At 50.8% G+C, this 12,427-nt stretch overlaps 1 protein-coding gene across 3 annotated transcripts in view; it reads left to right on the top strand.

Annotated features, from left to right (window-relative positions):
• Positions 1-12,427, top strand: part of smarce1 (SWI/SNF related BAF chromatin remodeling complex subunit E1) — a 128,267-nt gene that overhangs the window by 102,345 nt on the left and 13,495 nt on the right. For all 3 annotated transcript variants that reach the window (XM_072249723.1, XM_072249724.1, XM_072249722.1), the window contains one exon: positions 3,843-4,044. In XM_072249723.1, the coding sequence (XP_072105824.1) occupies positions 3,843-4,044 (202 nt within the window). The remainder of the gene's footprint in view (positions 1-3,842; positions 4,045-12,427) is intronic.

Raw genomic sequence — 12,427 nt, 5'->3', positions numbered from 1 at the left:
ATCCAGGGTTGGCGGCTATGCACCTCCATCTTCTTTGATCTTGCGACAGCACCGGGTACAGCCTCTCCTCCAGTTTGTTCTCGCTGGCCGCCCGCCACCGAACTCGAGCCCGAGGCCGTGTCGGCCTCCAGCCGCGGCCGCATCTTCGAGCTCGGCCCTTCCTTAGGTGGAGGCCTTGGGCAGGTCCAGGCTCACGGTGCAACACCCCAGTTCATCGTCTCTTCTAACTAGGTGCATAGCATACGATTCGTAGATACGTGGTGAGGCTTTAATCTCTTCCACGGAAGATGGCCGTTGGCTCACAAGGAGCTCATCCGCCCTTTGTCAGGTCTTGTTTTTTTTTAGTCCTGCTGGGTGTCCTCACACCCTCCTCACCAGACTAAGTTCGGTGGGGGAGCCGGCCCAAGTCGCTGACCACTCGACCACGGCCCCCGGCCGAGCGCCGGGCACCCGCCCCCCTGCCAAATCTCACCAAGCGCCCAGCGCCCAACCGAAAAACCATGGTCGAGCGGCTGGCGACCATGGGGGGTACAGATTGGGTAAATGCAAGCAGACTCTTTCCAGTGAGGTTGGGTGGGACTAGAACTGGAGGTCATGGGTTAAGGGCGAAGGGTGAGATGCTTAAGGGGGACATGAGGGGGAGATTTTCGCTCGGAGGGCGCTGACAGTGTGGGACGAGCTGCCAGTGCAAGAGGTGGGCGGGGGTTGGATTTTAATGTTGAAGGGCAGTTTGGACGGGTACGTGAATGGGACAGGTCTAGAGGGCTGTGGTCCCGGTGCCGGTCGATGGGACCAGGCTGATTGAATGGTTCGGCATGGACTAGATGGGCCAAAGGGCCTGCTTCAGTGCTGTACTTTTCTATGACTCTGAAGAAGATGAATCTGAAAGTAGTACGTGGTAACATGTACCTGCGAACTGTGACAATGAACTGACTTTGAACTTAGTATAAGGGTCAGCAGTGGTGATTTTCCCAGATGGTTACACAATATTCAGCACCATTATCAAGTGAAACAGCTTGTGCTTGATATAGACAACGAATGGCAGCAGAATGCCCATTCTTCTTTCCAAAAGAATGAGGGGATTTCTCATTGAAACCTGAGGACACAGATAGAGTGGATGTGGAGAGGATGTTTCCTGTAGTGGGGGAGTCTAGGACCAGAGCACACAGATAGAGTGGATGTGGAGAGGATGTTTCCGGTAGTGGGGGAGTCTAGGACTAGAGGGCACAGATAGAGTGGATATGGAGAGGATGTTTCCTATAGTGGGGGGAGTCTAGAACCAGAGGGCACAGATAGAGTGGACGTGGAGACGATGTTTCCTATAGTCGGGAAGTCTAGGACTAGAGGGCACAGATAGAGTGGATGTGGAGAGGATGTTTCCTATAGTGAGGGGAGTCTAGAACCAGAGGGCACAGATAGAGTGGATGTGGAGAGGATGTTTCCTATAGAGGGGGAGTCTAGGACCACATGACACAGATAGAGTGGAGGTGGAGAGGATGTTTCCTATAGTGGGGGAGTCTAGGACCAGAGGGCACAGATAGAGTGGATGTGGAGAGGATGTTTCCTATAGTGGGGGAGTCTAGGACCAGAGGACACAGATAGAGTGGACGTGGAGAGGATGTTTCCTATAGTGGGGGAGTCTAGGACCAGAGGACACAGATAGAGTGGACGTGGAGAGGATGTTTCCTATAGTGGGGGAGTCTGGGACCAGAAGGCACAGCTTCAGAATAGAGGGGTATCCATTAAGAATGGAGATTATATTTTATATGTGCTGTGTGTGACTGTTGGTATTGTGTTTTGTACCTTGGCCATGGAGGAACTCTATTTTGTTTGTCTGTATTCATGGGTAGTCACATGTGATGGAGTGAAAATTAAACTTAAATTTGGCTCTGTGTGACTGACCGGCGAAGACATTTACTGCGGTTTTGTGTGCGTGTGTGTTTTTCCCTCCATTGCGTTTCAGTAATGCCTTCTTGGCTGGTGTGTTTATTTGGTGCTGACGTTACACGACAGAATTTGTTGGGAACGGATCCAGGATAGGAATTCCAAAGTGGCCACAGGAACTATATGAGCATGGGGTGTCCAGAGAGGGATGAAAGGGGCCTGAGGAGTCCGTTCTGGGGGCAGCTCGCTCACTTTTGGTCCCTGCCAGACACTCAGCTCTCTCCTGTGGCTCCATGTCGCTGTTAGCCCACAACAGCGCCCACACGCCGGCACACCGCTCCGACAGGCGGGCTGGAGCAGGTGAGGGTAGCTGGCTGGCCTCGTACCCTGGTGAGATGGGGACACGTCTGCCCCGATTCACCGATGGCCTGATTAACCTGAATCCGCTGTAGTAGAAAAATGGAGGGAAGGGTTAGATTAATCATGGAGTAGGTAAAAAAAGGTCTGTACAACATCATGGGCCAATGGGCCTGTACTGGGCCGTAGCATTGTAAGTTCTAAATTATCAGAGAAATATGGCAGTGCAACCTTTGGAAGGAAAAATGAAAGAGCAGATTATCATTTAACTGGTAACAGATTGCAGCATGCCGCTGTGCAGAGGGACTTGGGAGTGCTTGTGCATGAATCACAGAAGGGTGGTTTGCAGGTGCAGCAGACTGTCAAGGAGGCAAGTGGCACGTTGGCCTTCATTGCTAGGGGGACTGAATTTAAGAGCGGGGACTGTACAGGGTACTGGTGAGGCCGCACCTGGAGTACTGCGTGCACTTCTGGTCTCCTTACCTGAGGAAGGATATACTGGCTTTGGAGGTGGTGCAGAGGAGATTCACCAGGTTGATTCCAGAGATGAGGGGGTCAGACTGTGAGGAGAGATTGAGTTGCCTGGGACTGTACTCCAGGGGTACTCCTGGGGTGTTAGCTTTCATAAGTCGAGGGATGGAGTTAAGAGACTACTAGACAGATATATGGAGGAATTTAAGGTGGGGGTTATATGGAAGGCAGTGTTTGAGAGTCAGCACAACATTGTGGGCCATAGGGCCTGTAATGTTCTGTACTATTCTATGTTCTATGCACTCGCTGGAATTCAGGAGGATGAGAGGAGATCTTATAGAAACATATAAAATTATGAAAGGGATAGATCAGATAGAGGCAGGAAAGTTGATTCCACTGGTAGGTGAGACTAGAACTCGGGGACATAGCCTCAAGATTCGGGGGAGTAGGTTTAGGACAGAGATGAGGAGGAACTGCTTTTCACAGAGACTGGTGAATCTGTGGAATTCTCTGCCCAAGGACGCAGTGGAGGCTACCTCAGTAAATATATTTAAGATAAGGCTGGATAGATTTTTGCATAGTAGGGGAATTAAGGGTTATGGGGAAAAGGCGGGTAGGTGGAGATGAGTCAGGTCAAATTTATTTATATAGCACATTTAAAAACAACCCACATTGACCAAAGTGCTGTACAGATCAGAGCAGATAGCTAAGATCACAAATCCAAGAAACACAGACATAACCAACAAGGCAAACAGCTTATAGGCATGAAAGAAACAACAGAAGGGCCTAGGCACAAGCCAAAAATCAGCCAAACACTAGTGAATAAAAGTAAGATTTGAGCCTGGATTTAAAAGGGACGATGGAGGGGGCAGACCTGATAGAGAGGGGAACGCCGTTCCACAGTCTCGGGACCACAATAGCAAAGGCGCGGTCATCCCTGAGATTAAGTTTAGATCGCGAGTCCATGGCCAGATCAGCCATGATCTTATTGAATGGCAGAGCAGGCTCGTCGGGCCAGATGGCCGACTCCTGCTCCAATTTCTTATGTAACCGGTGTCTCTTTGCGTCCCGGGTCGAGTTTTTCTTGCTGTTTCCGATTCTAACCCTGCCCCCCTCCTTTGCCCGCTCAGCTGTGCAACCTGAAGGTAGAGGTGGACATGGAGAAAATAGCGGCCGAGATAGCGCAGGCTGAAGAGCAGGCTCGCAAGCGGCAGGAAGAGAGGGAGAAGGAGGCCGAGCACGCGGACCAGCGCCAGAGCAACACACCCGAGGAGCCCCCGAGCGGCAGCGAGGCCGAGGAGGCCAAAGTGGAGGAGGTGGCCATGGACATAGGTAACGGACCCACCGGGCTTAGAGTGACAAAGGTGTACTCTTGTTCGAACAAGAGGTTCTGTTGACGCTGGGGGAACTCAGCAGGTCCGGCAGCATTACCGAGATTCTGTGGAGGGGAATAACCAGTCAGCGAGTCTGGCTGAGACCTTTCATCGGGACTGGATGAGGCCACTCTGGGGCTGGAGGAGCAATGTCTGGTATACCAGCGGGGTAGCCTCCAACCTGATGGTATGAATATCGGTTTTCTTCTGCTAATTTCACCCCCCATTTTTCCATTCCCCATTCCGGTTACGCACTCACCTGTCCCATCTCTTCCCTCTGGTGCCCCTCCTCCTTCCCTTTTTCCCCATGGTCTCTCCCCCATCAGAATCCTCCTCCTTCAGCCCTTCGCCTTTTCCACCTCCCCGCTCCTCTGGTCTTGCCTATCACCCCCCCCTCCCCCCCCACTTTCCCCTCTCCCCACCACCTTAGTCTGGCTTCCTCCCCAGTCTCGGCCCGAAGCGCCAACTGCTCATTCACTTCCAGCGACCCACTGAGTCCTTGCAGCATCTTGTGCGTGTTGCTTCTAATCCCCCATCCGGCTGCCTATTTCATTGCCAGACTGCACGTCTGCTTAGCCCTTCGGTTCTGTGGTTTACAGAGCAATCCCATTCCTCTGCCTGACCTGCCCAGTTCCTCCGGCATTTGTGTGTGTGTGTGTGTCTGTGTGTGTGTGTGTCTGTGTGTGTGTGTGTGTCTGTGTGTGTCTGTCTGTGTGTGTGTGTCTGTGTGTGTGTGTGTGTCTGTGTGTGTGTGTGTGTGTGTCTGTGTGTGTGTGTCTGTGTGTGTGTGTCTCTGTGTGTGCGTGTCTGTGTGTGTCTGTGTGTGTGTCTGTGTGTGTCTGTGTGTGTGTCTGTGTATGTTTGTGTGTGTGTGTGTCTGTGTGTGTGTCTGTGTGTGTGTCTGTGTGTGTGTCTGTGTATGTGTGTGTGTGTGTATGTGTCTGTGTGTGTGTGTGTCTGTGTGTGTGTCTGTGTGTGTGTGTCTGTCTGTGTGTGTGTGTCTGTGTGTGTGTATGTGTCTGTGTGTGTGTGTGTCTGTGTGTGTGTCTGTCTGTGTGTGTGTGTGTGTGTGTGTGTCTGTGTGTGTGTGTCTGTGTGTGTGTGTGTGTGTCTGTGTGTCTGTGTGTGTGTGTGTCTGTCTGTGTGTGTGTCTGTGTGTGTGTGTGTGTCTGTGTGTGTGTGTGTCTGTGTGTCTGTGTGTGTGTGTGTCTGTGTGTGTCTGTGTGTCTGTCTGTGTGTGTGTGTGTCTGTGTGTGTGTGTGTCTGTGTGTGTGTGTGTCTGTGTGTGTGTGTCTGTGTGCGTGTGTGTGTGTGTGTGTCTGTGTGTGTGTGTGTGTCTGTGTGTCTGTGTGTGTGTGTGTGTGTCTGTGTGTGTGTGTGTCTGTCTGTGTGTCTGTGTGTGTGTGTCTGTGTGTGTGTGTGTGTGTCTGTGTGTGTGTGTCTGTCTGTGTGTCTGTGTGTGTGTCTGTGTGTGTGTGTCTGTCTGTGTGTGTGTGTGTGTGTCTGTGTGTGTGTGTCTGTGTGTCTGTGTGTGTGTGTGTGTGTGTGTGTGTGTGTGTGTGTGTCTGTGTGTGTGTCTGTGTGTGTGTGTGTGTCTGTCTGTGTGTGTGTGTGTGTGTCTGTGTGTGTGTGTCTGTCTGTGTGTCTGTGTGTGTGTGTGTCTGTGTGTCTGTGTGTGTCTGTGTGTGTGTGTGTGTGTGTGTGTGTGTGTGTGTGTGTGTGTGTGTGTGTGTGTGTGTGTTGGGCATTCCACAACATCAGTGATCCACAATAAAGCTGTAAACAAATGGTATAAGTGTTCGGTCCTGCCCCAGTTTTTATTTTGCATTTACCAGACAGGTGCAGAGAAGGTTTTTTTTCCCCTGTGATCTTAATTGAGTTGCGTACGGAGATGGTTGGAATGAGCGTATTCCTTTGCTCCAAGTTTGTGGTGTGCGGCTCACAGAGTGACAGGTGTGTTTGAGGGCTTCATGACATACGGTGTCTTTGTTGATAACAGTTCAGACATTGCTGCTGGAAAACCTTATTACAGCTTGAAGAGATTTGTTTTTTGGTCTAGATCTTTTGAATGAATCTAAGCGCTGTGTTTATCTTGGAATGTTCTCAGATTCTCCAGGCTCTGTTTTGTCAGACCCGGACTGCGCACTGTTTCAACAGGACGTCTGGATTAGTTACAAATTCGGAAACCTGTCGATGACAAAATGCCACCCTTGCAGAGCGTTCCTAGAGGGCCCGCAGCGCCAGAGGCCGTAGACAGAGAGCAGGGAAACGGGTCCCCTGGCCTGAGTTAGTTAGTTTCCATCTGCCCGCATTTGGCCCAAGACCCCCTTAAACCTTTCCCATCCATGGACTTACTTAGATGGTTTTTAAATCAGGGGTGTCCGACATGGGCCCTGACCATTACCCGAGGCATCTGTGCACCCCAGGTTGGGAACCCCTGCTTTAAACCTTGCTTATCTGTCTACTAGTGTGGGCAAGTGGTTAAGGCATTGGACTAGCGACCTGGAGGTCGTGAGTTCGAGCCCCAGTCGAGGGAGCGTGTTGTGTCCTTGAGCAAGGCACTTAACCACACATTGCTCTGCGACGACACTGGTGCCAAGCTGTATGGGTCCTAATGCCCTTCCCTTGGACAACATCAGTGTCGTGGAGAGGGGAGACTTGCAGCATGGGCAACTGCGGGTCTTCCATACAACCTTGCCCAGGCCTGCGCCCTGGAGAGTGAAGACTTTCCAGGCGCAGATCCGTGGTCTCACAAGACTAACGGATGCCTTAAAAAAAAAAAATCTGTCTTACTTCAGCTGCTATTTCTGGCAGTTGACTGTAAATACACACCACCCTCTGAGTGAAGAAGCTAAATTGATGGGCTTTTTAGATCTCTCTCTTTGCACCCTCTTGTCTTTGGTGATGGATGCTGCTTGCCCGCGACAGCGCTCCGTGTAGGTGTGCTCCGTGGTGGGAAGGGCTTTGCTCATGAGTTACTGGGCCATTTCACTACTTTTTTTTTGGAGGGTTTTCCATTCAAGGGTATTGCTGTTTCCACACCAGTGGCACAGCCTCAGAACAGAGGGACGTCCATTCAAGATAGAGACGAGGAGGGATCTCTTTAGCCAGGCAGAGGTGAATCTGTGGAATTCGTTCCCTCCTGTCTTGAGGCTGATTTATACTTGTGTGTCAAATGTACGGCATAGCGGCGCACCCTATGCTGTACTCTACGCAAACCCTACGCCGTAGCCTAACGCGCACCCCTCCCAAAATGTAACTACGCGTCGCGGCGTCGCAGACCGCAACAACTGTGATTGGTCGGCTTGGTAGCATCGCATTTCCTGCTACGCTGCAATAGCTTCCCATTGGGCGACTGAAGGGCAGGGAAGGAACTCTGGCTGCAATGCTTTCCATAAAGCTTTACAGACCTCCGAAATTATGGAGGACCCTGTTCTCGACGCCAGTTTGTAGCTGCCGCAGCCTGTTGACTTCCACCTGAAGCTAAACCTTCGAATGGCGATTGCCAGTCACTGCGCGTACTCTGATGCGATATTAATGGTTGGAGACGATGAACCAAATCGTCAAATCTGCCTGCCGACATCCGAAAATATTTGAAATGCATTTCCTCGTCCGTGTCTATCAGTGGCTGGACAAGCACAGAAAATTCACCCCCCTTCAATTTCAGTCGCCACTGTCTGTAGTTTGGGTTTCTTCGTGTTGAGTTTCAACACAGTGGCATAGAAACCCCACCGCCAACTGGCGTTTCGGCGGTGAATTGCAGAGCGACACAGACACACCAACGCACAAGTATAAATGCTCACAACGGCGTAGCCCACTTGCATAGGCTTCTGCACAAGCTCATACGCACAAGTATAAATCTGCCTTTACAGTAGTAGTGCAGAAAGAGCAATAAGGTAGTGAGGTAGTTCTTTGTCCTTCCAGAAATGTAATGGTGGAGGGGAGGAAGCTGTTCCTAATCCATTGTCAGTATCTCTTTACAACCAGGGTTGTCGAATCTTGTCAGTCTTAAGCCTGATTTATACTTCTGCGTGAACTCGATGCCGTAACTTACGCAAGTGACTTGCGCGCGATGTGAGCATTTATACTTGTGCGTTGGTGTGTCTGCGTCGCTCTGCAATTCGGGCACGTCACGCATGCGCGCACACCTGCCCCTGCAAGGCTTCATGGTCGTGGTAGTCTTTCTCGGGGTAAACAAGAAGCGAGCGTCTTTTTTCGTCAAAGCGAAATGTGTTCTTCGTAATTTCGGAGGTCTGTAAAGCTTTATGGAAAGCATTGCAGCCAGAGTTCCTTCCCTGCCCTTCAGTCGCCCAATGGGAAGCTATTGCAGTGCAGGGGGAAATGCGATGCTACCAAGCGGACCAATCACAGTTCTTACAGTCTGCGTTGCCGCGACGCGTGGTTACATTTTGGGAGAGGTGTGCGTCGCAGCAACGCAGCCTCTGGCGTAGGGATCCGCGTAGGGTTTGTGGCGACGCAGTACTTAACGACGACGCGTTGACACAGAAGTATAAGTCAGGCTTTACCCTTTACCCTGACAGGAACATACAGGCCCTGAACTCTTGACACCTGGCAGGCACGCCTTTCTCTGCAAACGGTCTCACCTAGTGAAAACCAGAGGAGAATTATTCATCCGCAATTCAAAGCAGGTGAATTGTCAAACTCTGTATGCCGTACACAACTTTGAGATTTGTCATCTTGTCAACAGCCACAAAATAAAACACACAACAGAAACCACAGGGGGAAAAAAATCCACACCACAAAGACGTGATGTATCCTGTGTGTGAAAAGAGAACAAATTGTGCCAACAGTAACAAAAAAAACAAATAAATGACGCAGACGACATGAACTGCCAAGCCCACAAAAGTGAGTCCACAGCTGCCCTGTCAGTTCAGTACTAAGGTGGGTAAGTGGCTCCGGAGTTGTGAACTGAATTCGTCCTTTGCCCTCACCCTCAACACCGTAGTCTTTTCAATCTGGCTGAGTGCTGAACTCGCCCAAGCGTCATCTGGTGTTTTTCACACTTTGGGCTCGAGCCCCGTCACTTCAGTCCGGCCCAAAGCCCACCCCGGCAATGACTGTCACGGCCACAAGCTGTGCTCCAGAGAGTCAAGTTCACCAAATCCTTTGGGTTACTGCCAAAACGCCAAGTCGCACAGATAACCACTGACGGCTTCGAAGTTTCCTCCGCCCCAGTTCAGGAACCTGTCTCATCCTTACCCCCAACTGTTTTAAAACTTACAGAGTTGTGGTCTTTGGACCGACAGTCACTTCTGCGGTGCCTCATTCCCCACGAGGACGCCCACTCTTGTAGATCCCTCGAAATATTGATCAAGAAGCTTTGTTAGACACATTTCTCATATCGTGCTCAGTTCTGCTGCTTTACTGGCTGGTCCAGAGGCACCCCTGCACAGAATCAGTAAAAGCCACCAAAGGCTATAAACTGGGCTGGCTCCGTGACGAACAGATGTCCACCATGTCCACCTCAAGCAGGCGGTGTCCGTCATTGGGGACCCTCAACACCCAGGGCCATTCATTTCGAGGAGTTTAGTATATGAAAGCAACGATGTAGTGCTGAGGCACTCTGTGAGGCCTCACGGACTATCTAGTGCGAGTGGTGCTGGGCCCCTTATCTGAGAAACGGTGTGCTGTCATTGAAGGGGTTCCAGAGGAGGTTCACGAGAGTGGTATCGGGACTGAAAGTGTTAACATTTCAGGAGTACAGAGGGCTCTGGGCCCCCTACTCATTGACACCTATTGAATATTGAAGGGCCTAGATAGAGTGGACGTGGAGAGTTTGTTTCCTATGGTGGGGGAGTCCAGGACCAGAGGACACAGATGGCGTGGATGTGGAGAGGATGTTTCCTATAGTGGGGGAGTCTAGGATCAGAGGACACAGATAGAGTGGATGTGGAGAGGATGTTTCCTATAGTGGGGGAGTCTAGGACCAGAGGGCACAGATAGAGTGGATGTGGAGAGGATGTTTCCTATGGTGCGGGAGTCTAGGACCAGAGGACACAGATAGAGTGGATGTGGAGAGGATGTTTCCTGTAGTGGGGGAGTCTAGGACCAGAGGACACAGATAGAGTGGATGTGGAGAGGCTGTTTCCTATAGTGGGGGAGTCTAGGACCAGAGGACACAGATAGAGTGGATGTGTAGAGGATGTTTCCTACAGTGGGGGAGTCTAGGACCAGAAGACACAGCCTCAGAATAGAGGGACGTCCATTTAGAACAGAGATGAGGAGGAATTTCTTCGGCCAGAGGTTGTGAATCTGTGGAATTCATTGCCATAGGTGGCTGCGGAGGCCAAGTCATTGGATGTATTTGGAACAGAGGTTGATAGCTTCTTAATGAGTCAGGGTGTGAGAAGTTACAGAGACAAGACAGGAGATTGGAGCTGAGAGGGGAAAAATGATCAGCCTTGATGAAATGGCGGAGCGGACTCGATGGGCCGAGTGGCCTAATTCTGCTCCCATTTCTTGCGGTCTTACGGACATTTCGTCCTTCACCACCACCATCGGGTAGGAGGTGCAGGAGCCCGAGTACACCTCCTACCCTGGAGGGGAGCTGCGGCAGCTGAGCACGAGTTCCGCTGCTCCACAGTGAGCGCGGCGGTTGCGAAAGGAGAGAGCGAGCGACCGGAAGGCCCAGCCACTCACTCTGGCCCACACGGCACTAGAAAACGTAGATCCCAGATCAGCCTCTACCGCTGCCTGAGTACCCACAAATAGACAGCCCCCTTCAGAAAACACCATACTCGACTGAAGTGACCGCAATTCTTCTGCCAGAGGAAGACGCGCAGTCAATATTTTAGGAACAGCTTCTTCCCTTCCACTGTCAGGTTTATGAAGAGACCATGAACACTCCCTTACTTTTGGCACAAACTTATTTTAAACATTTCATGCATTGCTCTGTACTTCTTAGATCCGTCAGCCCTGCAATGACCCGCCTGTCTTCGAAGCTTCCATCAGCACTTCTGTAACGTTGGGGTTTTTCATTTAAACGGGATGGGGTTGCTGGCCCCGTGCCCAACCCTCCTCCTCCTCCTCCTCACAGCCGGGCTTGGGACCACTGTCCCCTCACAGCTGTGCCTGTGCACGGCAGCGCTGTAACCGAAACGCCCCCCGCGCACATAGCCTTCGTTGCCACGCAGCTAGAAAATGTTTGCGAAAAGTGAAGAATTTTCTTTGTTGTACTTTTTTTCATTCTACCCTTCAATTAGCAATGTAAAATCGAAAGTGTGATTTTTCAATTTTCATCCGAAATACTCATGGTATGCACGATACCCGAAAGAAAACATTTTAAGTGCCGTGAGGCTATAAAAATAATTAGGGGGAGTATTATTTGTGACCATCCATGGGGTACTGTGGTACTGCTGGCACAAATCAACAAAATTCATGACATGTGTCAGTGTTAATGATCCTGATTCTGATTTCAGTTTGTACTCAGTATTAAAGTCTCCCAAAGGAGGTGTGAGGTGCTCTTTCCCTCCGCTAGCCTGCAGGTCACCCTTGGGCAAGGTGTAGCACCTGCTTAGCCCCCCGATCAGGGTCGGGTGAAACCATGGGAGCAGGTGGTGGACGGTCGTACGAGCAGCCGGTGCAGATCACAGGTCCTGGTGATGTGACCACCGACGCCAGGCAGGCAATCTCTGAAGAGTATTGATAACGGCTGGGAGTCACCCATCTTGTAAAGACACACTGCCCAGAAGAGGACGATGGCAAACCACTTCTGTAGAAAAATTTGCAAAGAACAGTTGTGGTCATGGAAAGACCGCGATTGCCCATTTCGTACGGGTGAACGATATACCACCTGATTATCTTTGCTGCCTGCTGCAGTCTCTACGTGGGAACTGAAAACATGCAGAAAAAGGTCAGGTGGTGGGCGGGGAACGCTGAGAATGTCACTGAATTAATTCAAGCTGAATTTGTTACAGAAAACTAGTTGTAACTGGTGATCTGCAGATTTAATTTGGATCTAGTCCAGCTGCAAACTCTGCCAACTGCCAGTCGATACACTTTCCACCCTATTTTTTTTGCAAAACCTGCTGTAATTCATGCTGTGTTTATCTTAGAATGTAAATGAAGCACAGCGCAGTGCAGATCTTTTGGCCCACGGAGTTGTGCTGACCCTTTAACCTCACTTTTCATGACCCCCTTGCCTCTCAAATCGATTGGGACTTAACTCTGGCCGTCAAACTCTCGCTGGGCCGCCTAGAACCGAGGGGCAGGTGTGCCCAGCTTTTGATAGTGGTGCTGGAAAACACCCAACCCCAAAGCTCAGTGCCTTTCTGACCCCAAGCAAAATTACCAAAGGCCTTGGGAATACAGCGATTAACACC

Source organism: Mobula birostris, chromosome X (assembly GCF_030028105.1).
Source record: "Mobula birostris isolate sMobBir1 chromosome X, sMobBir1.hap1, whole genome shotgun sequence".
Classification (NCBI taxonomy): domain Eukaryota; kingdom Metazoa; phylum Chordata; class Chondrichthyes; order Myliobatiformes; family Myliobatidae; genus Mobula; species Mobula birostris.
This window is presented reverse-complemented; position numbering and strand designations above follow the sequence as displayed.